At 45.3% G+C, this 24,590-nt stretch overlaps 1 protein-coding gene across 1 annotated transcript; it reads right to left on the bottom strand.

Annotated features, from left to right (window-relative positions):
* Positions 1 to 5,829: 5,829 nt before the first annotated feature.
* On the bottom strand, positions 5,830 to 22,697 carry LOC310748004 (sulfotransferase 1 family member D1-like). The gene is made up of 8 exons (XM_083583509.1): positions 22,471 to 22,697; positions 17,725 to 17,873; positions 15,040 to 15,165; positions 14,212 to 14,309; positions 12,297 to 12,423; positions 9,522 to 9,619; positions 8,683 to 8,863; positions 5,830 to 7,156 (listed from the first exon to the last, which is right to left on the bottom strand). Exons 2-8 carry the CDS (start codon positions 17,870 to 17,872, stop codon positions 7,044 to 7,046), a joined length of 891 nt encoding a protein of 296 aa, XP_083439635.1. The 5' UTR covers position 17,873; positions 22,471 to 22,697; the 3' UTR covers positions 5,830 to 7,043.
* Between the last annotated feature and the right edge of the window lie 1,893 nt (positions 22,698 to 24,590).

The raw sequence follows: 24,590 nt of genomic DNA, 5'->3' as shown, positions 1-24,590 counted from the left end.
TGTGGGAGGGGTTGGAGAATGGAAGCTGGGCTCGATGCCAGCGGAGAAAGAATGTCCTCGGCTGAATGGCTTTGAAATAAAAAAAAGTTTGAAGGAGAAGTCTGAAAACAGCCAAGTTAAGCTGCATTCGAAGGGAAAAGAAATCCCAAATGCCTCCCTTTGCTGCTCTTGGTTTTCAAGAGATCTGTCCTTCCTTCAGACAACCTTGATGGCAGAAAGTGAGGAGGAATTAAAGAACCTTTTATTGAGGGTGAAAGAGGAGAGCACAAAATATGGTCTGAAGCTCAACATCAAAAAAACGAAGATCATGGCCACTGGTCCCATCACCTCCTGGCAAATAGAAGGGGAAGAAATGGAGGCAGTGAGAGATTTTACTTTCTTGGGCTCCATGATCACTGCAGATGGTGACAGCAGCCACAAAATTAAGAGACGCCTGCTTCTTGGGAGGAAAGCAATGACCAACCTAGACAGCATCTTAAAAAGTAGAGACATCACCTTGCCGACAAAGGTCCGTATAGTTAAAGCTATGGTTTTCCCAGTAGTGATGTATGGAAGTGAAAGCTGGACCATAAAGAAGGCTGATCGCTGAAGAATTGATGCTTTTGAATTATGTTGCTGGAGGAGACTCTTGAGAGTCCCATAGACTGCAAGAAGATCAAACCTATCCATTCTGAAGGAAATCAGCCCTGAGTGCTCACTGGAAAGACAGATCCTGAAGCTGAGGCTCCAATACTTTGGCCACCTCATGAGAAGAGAAGACTCCCTGGAAAAGACCCTGATGTTGGGAAAGATGGAGGGCACAAGGAAAAGAGGACGACAGAGGATGAGATGGTTGAACAGTGTTCTCGAAGCTACCAGCATAAGTTTGACCAAACTGCGGGAGGCAGTGGAAGACAGGAGTGCCTGGTGTGCTCTGGTCCATGGTGTCACGAAGAGTCGGACACGACTAAACGACTAAACAACAACAACAACAAGTCCTTCCTTCTTCCTAGTCAATGGTTTCCCCGCCTGACTATATTTTCTAAACAAATACGATGCGTGGGCAAGGTTGCCAACTGTCTCTGCTGGCGAGTCTGAACAGGAAGCCAGAATCAGCTTTGCTAGCCATGGTGCAACACCGCAGGGTTGTTGCAAACCAGGGACTGGGAGCCTGTGGGACTCACCAGTCCTAGCCAGTATGGTCAGTGGTCAGGGATGATGGGAGTTGGGAATCCAAAAACGTCTGGCAAGGCCACGGTCCCTCACGCTGTTATAAACAACCCAGAGCCTGGCCTGCAAAATTCACTATGTGCAACTTTGCAGGGTGGCCGTAAGTAATTCGGTTCCAGCTACAGCCCCTCCAGTGTGAAATATGTGGACGTTGAACTGTATTGGCCCTGTTCAGCTGGTCTTTTAATGTCTCGTGCTAAAATAATAACAGAGTTAAAGAGACCAAGAATTTCCCCCTCTGCTGCTACCTTTCGGATTTATCTGTTTTTCAGGTGAGTAAGGGCGTACATAGGGACGCAGGTGGCACTGTGGGTTAAACCACAGTGCCTAGGACTTGCCGATCAGAAGGTCGGCGGTTCAAATCCCCGTGACGGGGTGAGCTCCCGTTGCTCAGTCCCTGCTCCTGCCAACCTAGCAGTTCAAAAGCACGTCAAAGTGCAAGTAGATAAATAGGTACCGCTCCAGCGGGAAGGCAAATGGCATTTCCGTGCGCTGCTCTGGTTCGCCAGAAGCGGCTTAGTCATGCTGGCCACATGACCCGGAAGCTGTACGCCAGCTCCCTTGGCCAATAAAGCGAGATGAGCGCCGCAACCCCAGAGTCAGCCACGATTGGACCTAATGGTCAGGGGTCCCCTTTACCTTTTAAGGACGTACATACAAGGGCCCGGTCCCTGCCAGATTAACAATTTGAATTTATCCATTCATTTCTGTGGGAAGCGCTCGCTTATGTTCCTGAGGTTGCTTAGAAATAGGTTTTCCGTGTGAACGAGGAACCTACCCAGGCAACAGCGGTTTCTACACTTCGTTTCTCTGCCGCCACGTTCTGGTTACACCATTCTGTCCTTCCCTCAGAGCCTTAGCTATGGGTGGGGGGCTAGTCAGGGGTCGTTTTTCTTTTGCCCTGGGCGAAGTCTCCAGAGGGGTGCCATTGAGGCCCCCAGCCTGTGTGTGTGTGTACCCGCAAATGCATGTGTGTGCGTGCACACCAAACTGAGTCTTTGACCTGTGTGAAATAAAGCTTTTCAGGCATCCAGCTGAACATGTGTGGGTTCCAATTGTGTTTTCAGTCTTCTGTGTGCATGATTCAGCCTCTGCCCACCAATGTTCCCTGCATGCTTGGGCTCCTCTCAGGCCATCGTAGGTTCAGAACAAAGGTCTGCAAGGAGGTTTCTACACTCAGTCAGCTGCACGCTGTGAAGTGCCTGAGCCATTGGGATTCCTGCCACATGAAAGGTCAAGAGAAGAGCCCAAGGACATAGGGATTTTGAGGACAGGCCTTGCCCCTGTACGTAGTTTTGACCCTCACGTGTTCAAGTGAGCACTCAAAGAGAGCTCCAGCCTCTTAACAATCCATGCCATTGAGGTATTGCAGGTTCCTCCTCCTCAGGGCTGGATTTAGGTTTGACAAGGCCCTAAGGTCCTGAAGGTAATGGGGCCCTTTTTAGGTCCAGCTGTTCTCCCCTCCTGTTGTCAGGTATTTTTTGCCCTCTCAGTCTCTCATCATTATGTGCCATCGAGCTAAGGTAAAGGTAAAGGGACCCCTGACCATTAGGTCCAGTTGTGACCGACTCTGGGGCTGTGGCGCTCATCTCGCTTTATTGGCCGAGGGAGCCGGCGTACAGCTTCCGGGTCATGTGGCCAGCATGACTAAGCCGCTTCTGGCGACCCAGAGCAGCGCACGGAAATGCCGTTTACCTTCCCGTCGGAGCGGTACCTATTTATCTACTTGCACTTTGACGTGCTTTCGAACTGCTAGGTTGCCATCGAGATATTATGGGGCTAATTATGGGTTCCTCTGTGGGGGGTTTTCTGTGGCATTTTTTAAAAATGTGCACATATCTCAGGGTTACCCTGAGTCTGCTGATACATCTTTTCTGTGCAGCGTGGGTGTCATTGACAGCTGCCTAAGCATTAAAAGACACAACTTGGTATCAGCACATATGGACAAATGGGACCATGTGACAAAATGTGCTGGAATGCTCCTGTTCAGGGTTCAAGCCACCCCATTCCACCTCTCCTTCCGTTGGTTTTTTCACCCTCCCATTGGTCAGTATGCCATGCCTTCTGAGCATGCTCACTGGGCTGCATGAGTTTCTTCATCTCCATTTTAGTTTCAGTGGACACTCCTGCCCAATCCCAGCTACACTCAATTGTTTAATTCCTCCGTTGTTGGTTATGGGCAGGTGACTCATCTCTGTTCTCCTGCTCCAGCCATTCCGTTCTATTTCCCCTCTCCCCTCCCACCCAGTCATGAGGGTTTCCGACAGCAGTTTGATGTGCACACTTCACCAGTTGTTTGCTGGCATCCATCTGTCTCAAGTGGACCATAAAGAAGGCTGATCGCCGAAGAATTGATGCTTTTGAATTATGGTGCTGGAGGAGACTCTTGAGAGTCCCATGGACTGCAAGAAGATCAAACCTCTCCATTCTGAAGGAAATCAGCCCTGAGTGCTCACTGGAAGGACAGATCCTGAAGCTGAGGCTCCAATACTTTGGCCACCTCATGAGAAGAGAACACTCCCTGGAAAAGATCCTGATGTTGGGAAAGATGGAGGGCACAAGGAGAAGGGGACGACAGAGGATGAGATGGTTGGACAGTGTTCTTGGAGCTACCAGCATGAGTTTGACCAAACTGCGGGAGGCAGTGGAAGACAGGAGTACCTGGCGTGCTCTGGTCCATGGAGTCACGAAGAGTCGGACACGACTAAATGACTAAACAACAACACAATCTGTCTCAAGAGAAAATGGAGTGTGCCTCTGTGAAGTCAAACTGCGGAAGAAAACCCTTGTTTTAGGGGCCAAAGAGCAAGTCATGGTGGCTTTCCGTCTAGTCAGCTAGCAACGTTCATCAACCGTGATGGTGACAAAGCCATTTATTGAAAGCAGATCTGCCCAAATACTGTATTTTTCGCTTCATAAGACACACCTGACCATAAAATGCACCTAGTTTTTAGAGCAGGAAAACAAGGGAAAAAAATCTGAATCAAATGTTGTACTAAACTATTTAAAACAGCAAAGCAGGTGGCTCCTGTCCACTTTGCTGCTTTAAAGCGAGCCACAGTATATAATGAAGAGAATGGGAAAAGGATAGACATTCCATTAAAATGTAGTTGTTTTCATTATCACTGGGAAGTCAGTATTGGCAGCCGTCACATAAACTAAAATTTGAGCATTTTACTGTTATTAATCAAGAATGGTAATAGACAGGGAGAGAAACCAGGGCTGTGCAAAGGAGAAGTGGTTGGAGTATGGAGGAACAGCAAAGAGATCAAATGATTACGCTTCAGTTCCTAAATCTGTGACGTTTTCTCAAAACAGGCATGGTTGTTTTGAAAGGAAGATTCAAAATGGAGTGACTGAGCAAAGAACAGAGGAGGAAAAGAGGGCAGATAAATAGCTTCCATTCAATACCAAGAGAACACAATGTTTTTGGTTTGGTATAGGTGGACTGTACTTGTAAGAATTTGTATAATGAATTATAGATTTGGAGTGGAATATCAGTGCCTCTTTTCAGCAATAAAGATTAGCTGCTAGAACATGGTCCACACACAAACACACAGCATGTCTGGTTATAGTTGTGCAGTTTAAACTGTTACTGAGCCAGATGCCTGCTCGGTTTTAGCTGAGCTCACTATTACTGGTTTGTGGAGATGCTATGCATGTATTTATGACTAGTTCCGCAAAACTGCTACTTGAAGAAATCCCCAAACTTAGTATTTTTAAACTTCAAATGGAGCTCAGAATCCAGTTAGGCAATCAAGCCTTTTGCAGTTGAATTAGGAGGCACTGAGAGATGGCAAATTCGCTTTAAAGCAGCAAAGCTGGACAGGATCGTGGCTCCCTCCCCCAAAGAGCAGCCCAGGAGCAGAGGTTCAACTGAATAGAATCTGAATCACATGCACCACAAGGCCTATGCAGCCTCAACTTAAGATGGCTCCCCGGCCTGGCTTTGCACTGCAAAGTTTGCAGCAGCACGTGCAACAAAATGGCGTCCAGCATTCAAAAACTCCCCCAGCTTGCATTAACTAGCTACACACAAGGCATGCAAGCTCCACCCCCCCCCAGTCTTTCTTAAACTTCTTATTGGGTGAGCAACATAGCCAAGCAACACAGTTGGAGCCTCCCTCCTCCCTGGCTGGCAGGGAGAGAGGGAGAGGAGCTGCTTCCTTTGAAATTTAAGGGAGATCATTTAAGGGACATTTAAGGGACATCCATCAATAAGGGACAGCAGCGGGACATGGCGCTGGAATAAGGGACTTCAAATAAGGGACACTTGACAGCTATGGATTGACTAAAGTTGTTGAGCTTTTTTGGGGAGCCACAGTTGTTGAGCTCCCTAAAGAAAGTTAGCAGCACAACAGCTGAGGGTCCAATGACCAACCAGGATCGACCAGGGACACCCCACGAACAACCAGTAGATCGCGATCAACCTGTTGGACAGTCCTGCCCTAAACCATGACATTGAGAAGTTACTTCAGGCAAGGAGCCATTCTGATTGTCTGCTTGAGATGCCGGAACAATGCCTCAGGCCGCCAGGGCTGAAGAAATGTTATAGCTGGCCAAGTGTGATGTGCCAAACAGCGTAAGCAAATATACTTTGTATGGTAATTACAGAAGCACCTGGTCTGAAAGAGGTAGGACTTTATTGGAAACAAGAGTCAACTAAGCACGGGAAGTGAAAACAAGATAAAGGCCACTCCTTCGGGACTCTCTCTGAAGCAGTTTCATAAAAGTCAGAAGTCCCAGAGGCAGAGCTGTAGTCGGGTCAGGCGGAGAGCCAAAGTCCAGGGGAGCAAATGTAGATCAGAAAGGACAGAGGCAGGGACTTTGCAAAGGTTAGGCAAATGGTTAGCTCTGAGGAAGGGGCCGTCCGAGAAACAAGACGCAAGCTGCAGGATTCTTCGTGGCTCTTCTTATTGACGGGTTGTTGAGGAACTTAGCCTGAAGGAATGGTTCTATGAGGCAAACCTATTGGCTCCTCAGGACAGCTAAGCTGCTGAGATGCAATGACTTCTTCTGGGCCATTATCTGTGTTACGGAAATTACGGGGGGGGCACATCTTTAAAGTTAAATGTTACAAATATTATGCCTGAATGTATCCTTTCAACTTGACAGCTCAGGGAAGTTACCTAGCTTTAAAAATAATATAAAATCAACTCCTTTGCCAGTTTCCTCCATTCCAAAGCTATTTTCCCCTTGAAAATTGTCACCTAGAGGTGACAATTGCTGGGCTCATTGTTAGCCAAGGGAAGCCAAATCTCATCACCTGACTTGCCTCAGGCTCCAGACATGCAAAGGAAGTTCTATTGTACTTTTGGGTGGTGGGTACTTAAGACATATTTGTCTATGCTAATCTTATACCTGAGTCTTGCCCTGCCATGTCTGCTTATGCTAATCTTGTACCAAGGACTTGTCTGGACATGTTTGCCAAGGTTAAACTAGTGTAACCCCTGTCTACCCCTCCCCTTTTGTGACATGTCAGTGATGTAGCAATGATGCTGTACGAACTGTGTTCTGGGATATGGTGGGAAAGTTTTAAAAGTTCTTGTCACCCCATCCTCAGGGTTCAAAATTCCTCTTTGAACCTGTTGCGCAATAAACTGATCTACAGCTATTTGCTCCGGTTGGTGGCTGGACTCCTTCCTTTATTCCGCAGGGACCCGCGGGCTCTGCCCGACGAGCTGGGTGACTGAGCAGCCTCACACCTAGATTTTCCCGTAACAATCTGGGTAGTGCTGAAGCACAACAAATCTCAAATTAATCATTGTGGAAGCAGGGCTGAGAGAGGAGAAGTCAGTGGCTTTCACCCCCCTGTAGAGAAAAATGTTTGTCCGTTAGATCTCCGTTCGAAAAAGCAAGGTAGATCCCTTCATTTTCTCCGCATAATCCTCATCAAATCTCTCGTTCTGAGCTACGGTGAATTGGTTTTTCCAGTCACCTGCAATCCCTGTGGAGAAGGAAACCAAAAATCACTAGGTGACCATCATAAGGCCTATGTTCTGTTCTGCAGATAACCATCAGCGCTGTAATCATTCTAGCCCAGAGCTAGGTACATTTCAGACCATCGAAATCAAAGTTTTGCGTAGGTTTTGTCCCAGATGGCATGGGCACAAACCATTTGCTGGCAGGGTGGGTCAAACAATTCCGTTTCCCAGCGCTTGAGACAATTTGCTTTTCTTCAGTAGAAGTAGCTAATAATAGCAACATTAAAGAGCCACAATTATTTCACTATTATTAGTTTTTAAAAGGGAAGGAGGAAGGAATTGGGAGCAAGGCAATACTTAAAGATTTCACTCACTGCAGGGAATATAAACTGGCATTGGGGAACAACAGACAGCCCTTTTATGGGCATGGTGGCTTTTAAAATGAACTGGTAAGACCTGAAAAGAGGAAGTGTTTAATTTTAAAGCACCGGGTACCTGAAAAGCCTTAAAAATGCTTTGGGCTAGTCTACACTGACCTCGGGCCCCACACTTTCTAGACACAGGTTCACACATTCAAGCTCCATGTCTGAGCACTTCTCTCTTTTTTCTGCCCAGCCGCTTTCCCCAGGAAAACCCGCTCTTTAACGCTGAATCAGAACAAAGAGCAGTTCAGGTCTTCTGTGGGTTGCAGTTTTCTCTGATTCAGCAGTAAAGAGCTGGTTTTCGCTAGGAAAGCGCTGGGGCAAAGAAGGAGGAGGAGAAGGAGGAAAGAAAGGGAAGGAAGGAAGGAAGGAAGGAAGGAAGGAAGGAAGGAAGGAAGGAAGGAAGGAAGGAAGCCCCCACGAAAGAAGACTGGCAACTCAAATTAATGGAATATGCCAAAATGGCTAAATTAACTGGAAGACTTAGAGATCAAGAAGACAACAAATATAAAAAAAGAATGGAAAATGTTTATTGCATATGCACAAAAGCATTGTAAGGAAGTTAATACAGTAGCAGGTTTTTAAAAACACTTGTAATATTAAGGAGAGTGTTTAAATTTGGAGATAATTAAAGATAAGGAAATTATTGACATGTATAAATTAAGATAATATAAAAGAACCAGGGGAGGGAATGGAGGGAAGTTGAGGGTTCTGAGTAATCCCAAAATGTGGATTTAATATTGTGTGAAAATGTTTTATTTTCTATTTTTTTATGTGTGTGCAGTTTATTCTTTTATACTTATATAATATTTAATTGCATAAATTAATTTTAAAAAATTGAAAAAAATTCACGTGTTGTATACTCACAAAAAACTATTACATTCATAAATGTAAGTACTTACAGATCCGATGAACAAGAATTCTAACTTTCGTATCTATTGAGAACTTGAAAATGTGACGTGAAGAAACTCAGCATAATATTAAAATAATCTAAAAGGTGTAAGGATCTTAAATTGCCAATTTTTTAAACTATTGTTCTGTTTTTTTAAAAAAAAACTCTGGTCCCAATTAACGATTTGTGGGAAGCTGAATGTTGCGAGGTCATATTGCAGATAAAGGAGACTGACCTTTTCTCATGAAAGGTGATACACTGTGGTCCATTTGATCACCTGGCATCATGGTATAGTTTGAAGTGGGGTTCTTCTGCATCTCCTTGAACGACGTATGGTGAAGAATTTTATTCACCACTTCCTCCGACACCTCCTTTCCCAGAAACCGAATCACCTTCTGTACTTCACGCTTGGGGTCCTGCAAAAAGAGAGGCAGCGGATGCTTCCTGACTGTCAGTCTTTGGGGGTGGGATTCATTCGCCTGACCATTAGGTCCAGTCGTGGCCGACTCTGGGGTTGCGGCGCTCATCTTGCTTTGTTGGCTGAGGGAGCCGGCGTACAGCATCCGGGTTATGTGGCCAGCATGACTAAGCCACTTCTGGCGAACCAGAGCAGCGCACGGAAACGCCGTTTACCTTCCCGCTGGAGTGGTACCTATTTATCTACTTGCACTTTGTGCTTTCGAACTGCTAGGTTGGCAAGAGCAGGAACCAAGCAACGGGAACTCACTCTGTCACAGGGATTCGAACCGCTGACCTTCTGATTGGTAAGCCCTAGGCTCTGTCAGCAAATTCAGGTTTCAACATTATTATCTGACTGGGAGTGCTTGCACAACAAACCCAAAAGATCAGACTTTTGGTAATGAGCAAAAATGACTGGAAAATGCACTAGGGAGTGTGGGATAACACTTGTTTTGGTGCAAGACCATCTCAATTCCTGGGAAGCAAATAAGAATAAATGCTCATTAAATAGCCAAACGTGTTGTCTGCTCTCCCTAAAAAGAAATCAGCAGGAATGCTCAGTAAACAGGTTGTCTGGGACCACCATATGCCTTTAGCATCCGAGGTTTCACACACCTCCTTCATGTCTTCATAGAAGAGATACAGAATATTAGGGTGCGTCTTCTTCTTCTCCCACCATCCTTTTACATGGTCATACCAGGATCCAAAAGCCACTATAAGGGTAGGGGGAGAGAGACAGGCAAATGCTTCTTTTAAAACTCAGATTACAAAAAAGAATACAGAGAGAATATCAATATGAAAAAGAATAAAAGGCCAAATATCAAAATAAGGCTACTAAGAAGTAAGTCTGATTGAACAATAATAATAATAATAATAATAATTTATTATTTGTACCCCGCCCATCTGGCTGGGTTTCCCCAGCCACTCTGGGCGGCTTCCATAGAAACCAAAAATACACTAAAATCACAAATTAAAAACTTCCCTGAACAGGGCTGCCTTAAGATGTCTTCTGAATGTCAGGTAGTTATTTATCGCTTTGACATCTGATGGGAGGGTGTTCCACAGGGCGGGTGCCACTAGCAAGAAGGCCCTCTGCCTGGTTCCCTGTAGCTTTGCTTCTCGCAATGAGGGAACCGCCAGAAGGCCCTCGGTGCTGGACCTCAGCATCCGGGCAGAACGATGGGGGTGGAGATGCTCCTTCAGGTCTCCTGGGCCTTTGAGGCCGTTTAGGGCTTTAAAGGTCAACACCAGCACTTTGAATTGTGCTCGGAAACGTACTGGGAGCCAATGTAGGTCTTTCAAGACCGGTGTTATGTGGTCTCGGCGGCCGCCCCCAGTCACCAGTCTAGCTGCCGCATTCTGGATTAGTTGTAGTTTCCGAGTGGACCTTGCTTCTACACGGGCTCTGACTAGATGAGATGGAGGGGGTTCTGCACAATATTTGTTTTCTTTCTTAATTCTTCCAGCTTTGCACATACCACAGAGGCTACCTTTCTATTACAAATATATCACATTTGCTAAACCCCGAGTGTACTATACAGTGGTACCTTGGCTCTTAAACTTAATTCGTTCCAGAAGTCTGTTCCAAAACCAAAGCGTTCCAAAACCAAGGTGTGTTTTCCCATAGAAAGTAATGCAAAACGGATTAATCTGTTCCAGACTTTTAAAAATAACCCCTAAAACAGTAATTTAATATGAATTTTACTATCTAACGAGAACACTGATCCATAAAATGAAAGGAATAATCAATGTACTGTACTATAAAATAAATGAAACAGTATTGCAGATGATAAAAATTTAAATTATATTTTTTTTTCTTACCTGCACTGATGATAGTCATTGTTTGAATGGGGGGCTTTTATCCATTTCCACAGTCACACAATCAATCAATCAATCAATCAATCAACTAACCAACCAACCAACCAATCTGTAGCTGAACTGGGATACACACAGTCACAAAAGCAAATTAATCGAAAAAGCCTCAAAACCAAAAACGCAAAATAAATAGCAAAAACAAAAGCACCAAATATAAGCTCCAAATATCACCTCAGAACACTGCAACCAGAAAAAGAAGGCTTGAATTACAATTGGGGGGGCCACAAATTAGCAGCGCAACAGAAAACACAGGGGGACTCAAAACTGAGCATGTTTGGCTTCTGAAAGAAAGTTCGAAAACTGGAACAACTACTTCCGGTTTTGCAGCGTTTGGGTTCCAAGCTGTTTGTGAACTAAGCTGTTTGAAAACCGAGGTACCACTGTATTTTGAATGGCAAATATGTGCAAAGTCACATTCCTAGTTATATGCAGTTCATATCTAGACTTCTGTTCCTGCATATGAGCAGCAGTTGTGTTGAAAGGCCATTATTGTTTTGTGCCCTGCTTACCACAGACATTAAGGGCAACTCTATTCTTCAGGCTTTAAGGGGTTCAGCAGTCTCCCCCTCCTCTATGGGGGCCTTTGATATTTTTATTCCCTGGTTGGAGGGGGAGGGGGACCCTATTAGACCCTAACAGAGAATCTTTTGGGACCAAAGCACATACTTCCTTTTAAAACGTGCATCTCTCCCATATGTGAAAGGAAGGAAATTTACAGTGAAAAGGTATCTGTAGGCAAGGAGATACTAACCCCTTCCTCAGAGGTGGTTTTTGGGTAGCGTGACTGGGCACTGCAGTGAAGGGGGCACCACAACAATGTTATGGAATGCAGTGGGGAGGCCCCCAATTTGAGCATCGCGCAGAGTGCGGCTGAACTCTGAGAGACCAAAGTCTGCCACCACCTTCCTGATTTTCATCCTAAATCACTATACCTCCACCCCTGTCTTACACATGATGGGAACAGACCTGCCCTTAACACAGGAGCCTGCCATTGGCCCTCAACAACAACTTAAGTAAAGGTAAAGGGACCCCTGACCATTAGGTCCAGTCGTGGCCGACTCTGGGGTTGCAGCGCTCATCTCGCTTTATTGGCCAAGGAAGCCGGCGTACAGCTTCTGGGTCATGTGGCCAGCATGACTAAGCCGCTTCTGGCGAACCAGAGCAGCGCACGGAAACACCATTTACCTTCCCGCCGGAGCTGTACCTATTTATCTACTTGCACTTTGACGTGCTTTCGAACTGTTAGGTTGGCAGGAGCAGGGACTGAGCAACGGGAGCTCACCCCGTCACGGGGATTCGAACCGCCAACCTTCTGATTGGCAAGTCCTAGGCTCAGTGGTTTAACCCACAGCACCACCCGTGTCCCTCCCAACAACAACTTACCAGACTACAAATCCCAGGATTCTTTGGGGGACACCATGACTGTTTAAGAGGAACAAAACTTTTGCCTAACTAAGGACCAGGAGAAGGTCCACAGGTTGTGCTCAGAAATGAAATGTTCTTTCCAAGTTCTACCTTCCCCCGCCACAAATTTCCCGAGAAACTCATCCCAGGTTCCAGGTTCTGGGTGCATCTTTGCCATCTTGTAGAAGTGGTAATAAGAGACAGCTACATCCTTGGCATTCCTGGCCACATAGATCATCTGTAGGAACGAACATTGAGTGTTTCTGTTAACTGCGGATTTGTCCAAATTTGCAAAATGTACATTTGAAAAACTGATCCTTTTATTGAAAGTCTTAAATTAAAAAAATAAGTTCTATGTTCTGTACACCCCATTCCTCATTCTTAAATAAATTCATAATGAACTTACTAACTTATAAAAAGGTAAGGCTGCTTTTTATGGAATGACATTTTACCCAAATTTCAAAAACATTCCCTATCTCTTTCAACACGTGCACACTGTCTGTACTGGCAGGCAAGAATGCTCCCTCCATACCTGCGTGAAGTGCCCTGACTATCAAAGTTGACAGATCTGTGAGGTAAATATGGGACCAATACAAATAGTCATTTGCCTCTTTGATACATGATGAAAGATCCCATCTGAAAGGTCCACTAGGTAATTTGGGAAGGTTGATAAGCTGGAGACATTCCAAGACTGGAAGGATATACAATCATTAGACCAAATGAAGAATAAACTAGACCTTGAACCTCCTACACATTCATGTTCCAGTACATGCAAATTCTACCTTTCCTAAGTAGGTTTAGCAAAAGTCAACAGTTTTGGAGAGGAAAGAACGAATATGAAATATTATTAGATGTCAACAATGTACATAATGAGACAACAGTACACAAATACATAATAAAATGGAATAAAGATATGAATATTGGAATCTCACAGGAAGTATGGCTATTTTTGTTTCAAACAAATGAAAAATTGTTTCGGTTCCTCAAGTGCAACATCCTATGAGAATTGTATAAAGATGGCAGTCCAATGGCAGCGGACTCCATGGAAAAGCAAATCAGGAGATGGGAGATAGATATGTCAAGAGCCAAAAGGGGACTAATAATGTATTTCTTATACCCTGCGCATCTGACTAGGTTGCCCAGACCACTCTGGCAGACTTCCCACAAAAATACAGGAACAACCACAGCAAGAACAACATCAATAACGAAAAGCTTCCCGAAACAGGGCTACCTTCAAATATCTACTGCAATGCGCTCTACGTGGGGCTACCTTTGAAGGTGACCCGGAAACCACAATTAATCCAGAATGCGGCAGCTAGACTGGTGACTGGGAGCGGCCACCAAGACCGTAGGTCTTGAAAGACCTACACTGGCTCCCAGTATGTTTCCGAGCACAATTCAATGTCTTGGTGCTGACCTATAAAGCCCTAACAGCCTCGGTCCAGTATACCTGAAGGAGCATCTCCACCCCCATCGTTCTGCCCTGACACTGAGGTCCAGCGCTGGGGGCCATCTGGCGGTTCCCTCGCTGCGAGAAGTGAGGTTACAGGGAACCAGGCAGTGGGCCTTCTCAGTAGTGGCACCTGCCCTGTGGAACGCCCTCCCATCAGATGTCAAAGAGAAAAACAACTGCCAAACTTTTAGAAGACATCTAAAGGCAGCCCTGTTTAGGGAAGCTTTTAATGTTTAATAGGTTATTGTATTTTAGTGTTTTGTTGGAAGCCGCCCAGAGTGGCTGGGGGAACCCAGCCAGATGGGTGGGGTATAAATAATAAATTATATTCTTATTATTATTATTATTATTGCAGTGAGGGAACCACCAGGAGCCTTGGCTCTGAAACTCAGTGTCCGGTCTGAACAATGCGGGTGGAGATGCTCCTTCAGGTATGCAGGACTCCTTGATCATTCAAGGAATCAAATCCAAGGCTGAAGCAAATTCAGAAATGGTTCAATCAGAAAGCGTAGTCAGGCAAAAGTAAGCATTAGTGTCTGTAGTGCATCCTAATGAAAAGCAGATTTATTTTACCTTGCAACCATTTTCCCAAAAGGACTCGGGGACAAGTTGCACTGGGAGGTGAGTCTTAACTAGTCGCGGAGAAGGTATCTCAGCAAGTTGTTCTACACCTTGAAAACATAGAGAAAATAATTAAAGTGGGCTGGGGACAAAAACATTTGAAAAAATAATTTCTTCTGGCCTGATCTAGAGATGCATTCTTGCACAGGTGGAATTTGTCAGTGAATTTGTGGGTCTGCCCATGAAGATTTGCCCAGCTAAAACAGGTTATTTACCAATGACAGAGGCTCTAACATCCCAATAACTGCACAGAGCTCACCTGTTACAAGGAGGATACCTGCCTGTTGCTTTCTTAAAAAAATATTTTTAATTGATTTTTCCATGTATACTTCTTCTAACAATATATCTTTGACAATTTTTCATATTTCCACCCTCCTCCCCTGGACTTCCCTCATACTCCCATTTTGCTTTATTTCCATATTGTTCACCCTGCGTATTGTTTCCCAAAGTTTTCCCAATACATATAGTCTTATTTTTTTGTTGTATACAGTTGTGGTTGTTCACTCAAACCCTGCCAATGAATCCATTTATTTATGTTGCCTCTTCGTGTAATTTCACTGTATACAAGTTGAACAAAAGTCTTTGTTCTGTCTTGGAAGACAGAAGAAATACCAATGAAAGAACAATGGCAAGGAAAACTTATGGAATATGCAGAACTGGCAGAACTAACAGAAAAACTACATGAAAAGGACAACAAAGACTGTTGGGGAACCATTTACAACATATATTTGAAATACTTTATTGTCATTTGTTCAACTTGTAATACAGCGAAGGCTTTACCATTAATAATGTCAGGAATAATCAGCTCCATGAAAGGAACACGATTGAAAATGGCATCTCGTTTACACTTTTCCACATCTGCATCGTTGTAAATCATGTCCAGAATCTCACTGACCCAGGTTGTGCCTGAAAATGTAAATGCATGTGCAAATTAGATAAAATTACCCGCAGAGTAATTTTAGCATAAGGTATCAGCTGGGTTTGTAAAATGGGTATAGATTGCGGGCACTGCACACAAGCTTAGAAGGGAGTCCTTTAAATTCAGCTGATTAATACAGAAAAGGAATACAGGAAAATTGGTTTTAATTCAAACTGAACATTACTCAGCTTCCTGTGAAGCTTAGCTATCATTAAAAACAAAGAAAGAAACAAAATCTATCCTTTAGATTTGTGAAGGTATGCTTGAAGCTTCCTGTGAAATTCCTCTGAAGTTGTGGAGCTGCCTCTGATGACGGTACAAATTCTGGTGCAGAATTCAGTGGCCAGGTTACTCACCAGGGCAAGACAGTTTGAGCATATAGTTGTGAGCATTAAACGCCCATTTGCAGATAGTAAACTCAGACCTTTACAGCAGAATGCAGCAATCTTGCTTCGACTGCGCTGGCTGCCAGTTAGTTTCCAGGCCCAATTCAATACGCTGGTTTTGACCTATAAAGCCTTAAAACGGCTCAGGACTGGAATACCTCAAGGACCTCTTCTGCCCATATGAACTGACTCAGCTCTGACATTCAACATCTGTGGCCTTTTTTCATGTGCCTCCTCCATGAGAGGGTGGTAAGATGAGTACAGGCCTTTTATGAGGTGGCCCCCTGTTTGTGGAATGCTCTATCCCCAGGGAGGCTCATCTGGCTCCTTTGTAACGTATCTTTAGGCACCAGGCAAAAAATCCCTCTTCTCCTAGGCCCTTGTTCAATTAAACAATCTAGGGACTTTTAATCTGGAGGCGGGCATTGGTTTTGTTTGTAACTATGCTTTGCAGGTGCTGACCTTTAAAGCCCTAAACGGCCTCGGTCCTGTAGACCTGAAGGAGCGTCTCCACCCCCATCATTCAGCCCAGACACGGAGGTCCAGCGCCGAGGGCCTTCTGGTGGTTCCCTCATTGTGAGAAGTGAGGTTACAGGGAACCAGACAGAGGGCCTTCTCAGTAGTGGCACCCGCCCTGTGGAACGGCCTCCCTTCAGATGCCAAGGAAATAAGCAGCTATCCTATTTTTAAAAGACATCTGAAGGGAGCATAGCTGTCAACTTTTTCCTTTTCTTGCGAGGAATCCTATTCGGAATAAGGGAATTTCCCTTAAAAAAGGGGAAACGTTGACAGCTATGAAAGGGAGCCCTGTTTAGGGAAGTTTTTAATATTTAATGCTGTATTGTTTTTAACACTTGGTTGCGAGCCGCCCAGAGTGGCTGGGGGAACTCAGCCAGATAGGCAGGGTATAAATAAATTATTATTATTATTATTATTATTATTATTATTATTATTATTATTATCATCATCATATTTTTGTGTTTTTTTATTGTAAACTGCCCTGTGAACCTCCGATGAAGGGTGGCATAAAAACCCTAACTTACTTTGGGAGGCCGTGTTTGTCCGCCCACAGCCCTGGTGTCATTTACTGGAAACAGAACTTGGAGCTTGAACTAGATCTGGAGGCTAGAATCGGAAGGGCAGCAGGAAGAAAGCTGATGTTGCACATCCCTATTCTTTTTTTATGTCAGAAGAAATCTCTGGCATGAGCACAAACAGTCCCAGCATCAGGCCATAGCTGTCAACTTACAGATTTGAAAATAAGGGACCGGCAGCCTCAAAAATAAGGGATCAGCAGCCAAAATAAAGGATTTTCAGAGCACAGGTAGGTTCAGCTTCTGAGCCCCTCCGAGTCCAAGGCAGAAAGCCCAGCCAGCAGCCAAACAAAGCCTCAAGCAGTGGTTCCCACAGCGCAGCAACCCAGCAAAGGGGATGCAGCAAGGAAAACCACCGTCACCTCTCCGCTGGGAAGTGCTGAGCAAAGGCGAGTCCCCAGGCAACGCGGCTGATTTGATCGGCACAAGGCATGCAAGCTCCACCCCCCAGTCGTTCTTAGACTCCTTATTGGGTGAGCAACGCAGCCAAGCAACACAGTTGGAGCCTCCCTCCTCCCTGGCCGGCAGGGAGGGAGGGAGAGGAGCTGCTTCCTTTGAAACCCGGGAAATTTAAGGGACATCATCAATAAGGGACAGCAGCGGGACACAGCGCTCGGATAAGGGACTTTCCCACCAAATAAGGCACGGTTGACAGCTATGCATCAGGCCATAAGGTCTGCTATTCCAAACCCCGGAGCGCCTGACAATTAACATAACTTTGGCACAAAAGAAGGAGCTGTCATCCAGCAAGGGATTCTTAGAGATGAATCCAAAGGGAGAAGACAGCTCCACATGGCATGGAAGTGGCCTTGCATGGTCATCATGAGTACCATGGGAGAAGATGTAGCAGTCTGACAATTGCCAGTCACATATTCTCATTTGACATGGCAATCTCACAAACACTGCCAGGATTCCTGGCAGAAGTGCATATTTTTCAAGCAACATTTTGCAGCGTGTAACTAGACTGAATCCCACTCCTGTAGATGTCCCAATTCCCTGCAACAAATAAGTTGTGCGTTCTAAACATTAAACATAAAAATCCAGGGAAGCCCTTAGGCACAGGCACCTGATTTTGGGTAGGTGGCAATCAGAAGATCATCTTTCTTGGCCTGGAAGTTCTCCACCTGGCTCCATGCCTCAGCGATGCTCCAGAACAAGGCAACACCATGAACATCTACCAGTTGCCGCCTGAAGATACCTTCATTCGACTCCATCCTGTGGCAAGGAAGAAGAGGAAGAAGTAGCAAACAGCAACAGCTTACATGTGTATGAAGCCTTCTTTTTTTATTTCAGTAATGGACATATTGCATATTCCAAAACTATCTAAAACACAGCAACATTGCAGTGGTTGAACATAGACAATTTTCTTCTGTTATCAGTGAAAGAAACGGGCTTGAAACATATCGATAACTCGTCTCCCAATTACATATGTGTTTCGAATTGTGGAAATTAGAGCACAGAATTGATTTTTAAAGGTCCGCATAGTAAAAGCTATGGTTTTCCCAGTAGTGATGTATGGAAGTGAGAGCTGGACCATAAAGAAGGCTGATCGCCGAAGAATTGATGCTTTTGAATTATGGTGCTGGAGGAGACTCTTGAGAGTCCCATGAACTGCAAGAAGATCCAACCTATCCATTCTGAAGGAAATTAGCCCTGAGCGCTCACTGGAAGGTCAGATCCTGAAGCTGAGGCTCCAATACTTTGGCCACCTCATGAGAAGAGAAGACTCCCTGGAAAAGACCCTGATGTTGGGAAAGATGGAGGGCACAAGGAGAAGGGGACGACAGAGGACAAGATGGTTGGATGGTGTTCTCGAAGCTACCAGCATGAGTTTGACCAAACTGCGGGAGGCAGTGGAAGACAGGAGTGCCTGGCGTGCTCTGGTCCAGGGGGTCACGAAGAGTCGGACACAACTAAAGAGTCAGACATGACTAAACGACTAAACAACAACAATTGATTTTATGGTTTTTCACAGCCAAAGGTACACCTTAGTTATGAAATCCTTTGTTGGCATTACACGGGAAGGATTACCTGCAATGAATACGTCCCACCGAATAGAAAAGAAAAGAAAACCATTGTGATGTAAGGAATATTATGGCGTTGAAATCCCTAGCAGCTGTGAATAATCTTGTGCACAGAAATCCAGCAGACTCATACTTTGTGGTGGCTTAAGGTGCCCTTCATAATGTCAGGAGGTGTCGGTTTCCACTGACATCATTGTTTACTTAATGATAGGAGAGGACCCTGGAGATTAGCGCACTCCAGAAGCGGCACATTAATGAGACTCTCAGCTATGGCAAGCTTTTATTAATCCATGTTTACAACCGCCTATGGAATTTGGGCAAGGGGAATTTCACAAATTATATGGAGGCAAACCCCTGGATTTGCCACCAAAGGTACCCCCAGAGCAACAACCAACCAAACTCCTTGGTTAGAGGCCTTCTTTATATACCGCTCCCGTGTGAAGTGGCCTTAAAACTTATAATAAAGGCTTTGTAATTGCAGGGTTATAAAAAACAAAAACAAAATAAGCTTCTGGGCTGCTTGAACCTCTGCCCATTTGAGGGCCGGACTCGATCAGACATGGGAGATTTGTGAATAGACTCTTCTGATATCTTGTTTGTTTAGAAGTGTCAGTAATAGCAAGGAGGTTATTTGGATTAGGAATGTAGCTCTGGGTGGGAAAGCAGAACTTTAATTTCTGCCCCAGGTGTCGCCACCCCTTCTTAAATCCCCCCACAACTGCTACTTGCAGAGGCAAAAGAAACAGGTAGCCAGTGGCCCCCCAGAAGTTATGGGATGCCAGCTGCCATCAGCCTTAACAAGCATGGCCAATGGCCAGGGAGCTGTGGTTCAGCAACATCTGGGGAGCCAAAGTTTCCTCAGCTCTGTTCTAGGAGAATGGCTGGATTATTTCCAGAGATGAGAACTGTTAAGTTGTGGGTGAAGATATCAGACGACACACTGATTCTTCAAACAGCTCTTGTTTATTCACAGGCCAGAACAGAACTGAACTGAAGGGTTCAGCCAGCCTGCTTATATAGAGCTCTAGTACAACGTAACTGTAACAACTTTCTGTAACTATCCAATCACTGAACGTCACTTTCGATCCCTTATTTGCATATGTGGACCTGAACTATCTACAGTATCCCCATGCTGGCCCAGGGTGAGAACTTCAGTACATAACAAGAACAGAAACTGACACCACCCATTCTGAAATTACACTACTGATTTGTCTTTCCTCTCTTCAAAGTTGGTGATGCTGGCTTCTACTTGTCCCCATGCCATATCATGGATACCATTGCAGCAGTGCTGGGGAGCAGCTCCTGTGTGGAGCAAGAAAATGAGCCCCGTACGTAGGGAACCTGCCCAAAATGCATACTTCAAAAGAAATTATTTCTGTGTCGCAGAAGTACAAAATGTAACACCTGAATTGCCAGAAATCAGGCAAGGACCAGAATTTTCTTTGGGCAGAGGAAAGAAAGGCACACACCTGAACTGCTTCTCTCCCACACCTCTGTTGTGCTCCTGTGGAGATCAAACCTGTGGGGATTATCTCTTGCATAACGATGTTATCCAATGCTGTTTTATCCCCTTGTTCAAGGGGAGCAAGTTACGCCGCGTACACATGGTACATTTAAAACATATTATTTCTTGCAAAGAATCATGGGAGCTGTAAGTTACCCCTCACAGAGCTACAATTCCCAGCATGCCTAGCAAACAACATGGGGGGGGGAATAAAGTGCATTAAGGCAAAAGGTAAAGGACCCTGGACGGTTAAGTCCAGTCAAAGGCGACTATGGGGTTGCGGCGCTCATCTCGCTTTCAGGTCGAGGGAGCTGACATTTGTCCACAGACAGCTTTCCGGGTCATGTGGCCAGCAGGACTGAACCGCTTCTGGTGCAATGGAACACCGTGACAAGTGCCAGAGTGCACAGAAATGCCAGTTACCTTCCTGCCACATTGGTACCTATTTATCTACTTGCACCGTTGTGCTTTCAAACTGCTAGGTTGGCAGGAGCTGGGACAGAGCAATGGGAGCTCACCCTGTCACGGGGATTCGAACCGCCGACCTTCCACCGTACGGACCGTATGGACACCGTAACGGAAACCAGAGTGTGAGTTTTGCATGAAGCAGGAAAGGGCCAGATCCTTGGGTTTTTCATATTTTGAATGCGCCCACCCCTACACCACCTCCCTGCCCCGCACTGCTGACGGCATACATGTCCTCTTTTTTGCTTTTCAAAATATGGCAGCCCTACTCATTCCTTCACCATAATCTCGCCTCTATATGTGAAGAAATAGCAAGAAGGGAGGCTGTGCGGATAGGGGCATAGACCAGGAAGACCTTAATTAAAATATCTGCTTAACCCAAAGGTTGTTGAGTGATCTTGGACCAATCATCATTTCTCAGTCTAACCTACTTTACATGGTTGTTTTGTGATAATCCTAACCCTGGGTTGCGGACGACTCTGGGGTTGTGGTGCTCATCTCGCTTTCTAGGCCAAGGGAGCTGGCATTTGTCCGCAGACAGCTTCTGGGTCACATGGCCAGCATGACTAAGCCGTTTCTGGCGAACCAGAGCAGCGCACAGAAACGCTGTTTACCTTCCCACTGGAGCAGTACCTATTTATCTACTTGCACTTGACATGCTTTTGAACTGCTAGGTGGGCAGGAGCAGGGACTGAGCAACGGGAGCTCACCCTGTCACGGGGATTCGAACTGCCAACCTTATGATCAGCAAGCCCTAGGCTCTGTGGTTTAGACCACAGTGCCACCCTTATAGGAATTTGATAGGAAAGCTGTCATTGCCCTGACGACAGATGAAAAGCTGTGGGTGGCAACAGGGCCGGATTTAGTTTTGATGAGGCCGTAAGTTACTGAAGGTAATGGGGCCCTTTATATCCAGCTGTCGTTTGTCAACAACAAATTGTTGCTATTTTGTGTGTGTTGAATATATGCTATATGGTAATTTATAGACCTAATAGGTATCTAAAGCCATTTGCACATAACAAAATATGTATTTTATCGAAGTAATTGTTGAACTGAAATACAATTAATAAGAAGTATATTAATAGTGAAATACAATTAGGAAGAGGTATATTAATAGTGATAGTGATAATTTAGGGAGCAGGCTAGCAAGCGGGGCCCACTGCTTACATCATAGGAGCCTACACAACATAAAACTCTGTTGCTGTATGGAGGTTTTATTTTATTTGTTTTTTATCTTATATTTTGGAAATGTACATCCAGGTTTTTTTTCCTTTAATTTTTTTGGGGGGCCCCCCAAGAGAGCGGGGCCCTAAGCTATAGCTTGTTTAGCTTATACGTAAATCTGGCACTGGGTGGAGAGAGTAAGCTCTGCAGTGCTAGAGTCCTGCACCATCAGCCTTAAGGAGATGATCTTGAGTAAGATATATACGGCGATACAGACAAAAATAACTCACTGTCTCCATGACTAAACTGGTGAGTAATCAGTTGTTTGGGAAACGACATGCCCGCTACTACGAATTTGTGTTGTCACCAATATCTTGATGGAACCTGTTTCTAAAGCCACCTTCACCTGAGTTGCAGCCACATAAGCCTAGCCTCTCCGCTAGTGGCAACCACCCTCCAACCCCCAGAAAGAGCCGGACAGAAAGGGCCCCTCGATGGCAAAACCTCCTGTAGTCTTGTTCCACAGAAAATGAGCATATATCGTTACCCTTAAATGAAATCTCTTTCTGAGTGGGCCTTCAAGAGAGCCCTGCGGCTGCACTGAAGGAGCTTGAAGCACCTGCCGGTAATTTCATTACAAAAGAAGCTTGCTTACCTGTAGTTAGTTTAGTGCTGTAAGATGGCACTAATATATGGGTGTACTCAAAGTGCAGTACGGTTTGGTAGCTGATCTGAAGCCACAATTCCAACTCCTTGAAGCCTTTGTGAGCGAATTTGTTGCTTTCACCTCTCAGCCAGGTGTGAGACTGCACAGACTTTTCTCTCAAACAGGTTGCACTGCTCTAGCGGTAGATTTCAACGTTCTCAGGAGAACCTAGCTTAAACACGGAAATAAAAAGCTTTATGACTGCAGTGTAAAGGTGCCGATAGAGGGTTTTTTTAATGGGGGGTTTGTTTCCTATGACATAGTCCAAACTCGTATCACACTGATAACAAAAGCCTTGAGATCGAATAAAAGGAACAGGGAGCTTTAATTCATGAAGTAATCTCAGCAAATGCTTGCATGGGCACAACCACAGGACATTTCTCCATATAATATTTCATATTTATAAGTCTGCCCTTCTGACTGTGCTTGTCCAGGTGCATTAGAGACCGTTGGAGTGTCTGGAGGCGGTTGGAGGATGGATGGCGGCTAACAGATTGAGGTTGAATCCTGACAAGACGGAAGTACTGTTTTTGGGGGACAGGGGGCGGGTGGGTGTGGAGGACTCCCTGGTCCTGAATGGGGTAACTGTGCCCCTGAAGGAGCAGGTGCGCAGCCTGGGAGTCATTCTGGACTCACAGCTGTCCATGGAGGTCAATTCTGTGTCCATGGCAGCTGTTTACCAGCTCCATCTGGTACGCAGGCTGAGACCCTACCTGCCTGCAGACTGTCTCACCAGAGTGGTGCATGCTCTGGTTATCTCCCATTTGGACTACTGCAATGCGCTCTACATGGGGCTACCTTTGAAGGTGACCGAGAAACTACAACTAATCCAGAATGCGACAGCAAGACTGGTGACTGGGAGCAGCCGCCGAGACCATATAAGATTGGTCTTGAAAGACCTACATTGGCTCCCAGTACGTTTCCGAGCAGAATTCAAAGTGTTGGTGCTGACCTTTAAAGCCCTAAACGGCCTCGGTCCAGTATACCTGAAGGAGCGTCTCCACCTCCATCGTTCTGGCAGGACACTGAGGTCCAGTGCCGAGGGCCTTCTGGCAGTTCCCTCACTGAGGGAAGCCAGGTTACAGGGAACCAGGCAGAGGGCCTTCTCAGTAGTGGCACCCGCCCTGTGGAACGCCCTCCCACCAGATGTCAAAGAGAAAAATAACTGCCAAACCTTTAGAAGACATCTGAAGGCAGCCCTGTTTAGGGAAGCTTTTAATGTTTAATAGGTTATTGTATTTTAGTGTTTTGTTGGAAGCTGCCCAGAGTGGCTGGGGGGACCCAGCCAGATGGGTGGGGTATAAATAATAAATGATGATGATGATGATGATGATGATGAAGCTAAGAGAAAGGGGAGACCCTTTTGTGTTTGTTCTGCTTGCAGCCTTCCCACCTGAAATAAACCTCCCGTGTTTATTCTAAGCCTTTTCCCCCTACTGCACAAGCAGCCAAAACACTTCCCCATTCCCAACCATTCTGTAACTGAAAGAAAGAATGTGACAGAGAGGGAAGAGAAAATAGGAATTAACAGAAAAAGGAGGGAAGGAAAAAATAACAGAAAGAAGGAAAGCTGGCAGATTTAGGGAAATGAAAAAGACTGCGAGAGAGCAAGAAAAACAGAGGCGCCTGGAAAAGAATGGGGGTATAAAGGGATGGCCCCCTCCAGTTATTTGGGGAAAATATATTCTCTCCCTTCCTTAACCTATAATTGAGTGCTGATTCCCTTCGTGAACAAATCATAGCTATGAATCTGAGCCCGCCTGCCCCCATTATATATTTTGTGACTAGAATTTGCCGTCTGTTACAAAATGGCCGTTTCCCCGTAAATATATATTGAATATTCTGTTTATAAGGGTCGATGGAGGAACTTCACAAAATGGCTGTACAGTGGTGCCCCGCAAGACGAACGCCTCGCAAGATGAAAAACCCGCTAGACGAAAGGGTTTTCCGTTTTGGAGGCACTTCGCAAAACGAATTTCCCTATGGGCTTCCTTCGCAAGACGACAGCCCATAGGGAAATCTCCAGGACAGCGGGGAAGCGCAGCGCGTCTTCCCCACTGTCCTTGGAC

Source organism: Podarcis filfolensis (genome assembly GCF_964270895.1).
Source record: "Podarcis filfolensis genome assembly, chromosome: 13".
NCBI classification, from domain to species: domain Eukaryota; kingdom Metazoa; phylum Chordata; class Lepidosauria; order Squamata; family Lacertidae; genus Podarcis; species Podarcis filfolensis.
This window is presented reverse-complemented; position numbering and strand designations above follow the sequence as displayed.

What these genes read in the sequence shown, in the direction of transcription:
- LOC310748004 (XM_083583509.1), bottom strand. Translation starts at nt 17,872, where the DNA reads ATGGAGTCGAATGAAGGTATCTTCAGGCGGCAACTGGTAGATGTTCAT. An exon ending in TGCCACCTACCCAAAATCAG is followed by an intron (nt 15,166 to 17,724) that starts GTGCCTGTGCCT and finishes TTACATTTTCAG; the next exon opens with GCACAACCTGGGTCAGTGAG. An exon ending in ATCACCTTTCATGAGAAAAG is followed by an intron (nt 7,157 to 8,682) that starts GTCAGTCTCCTT and finishes CCTTCTCCACAG; the next exon opens with GGATTGCAGGTGACTGGAAA.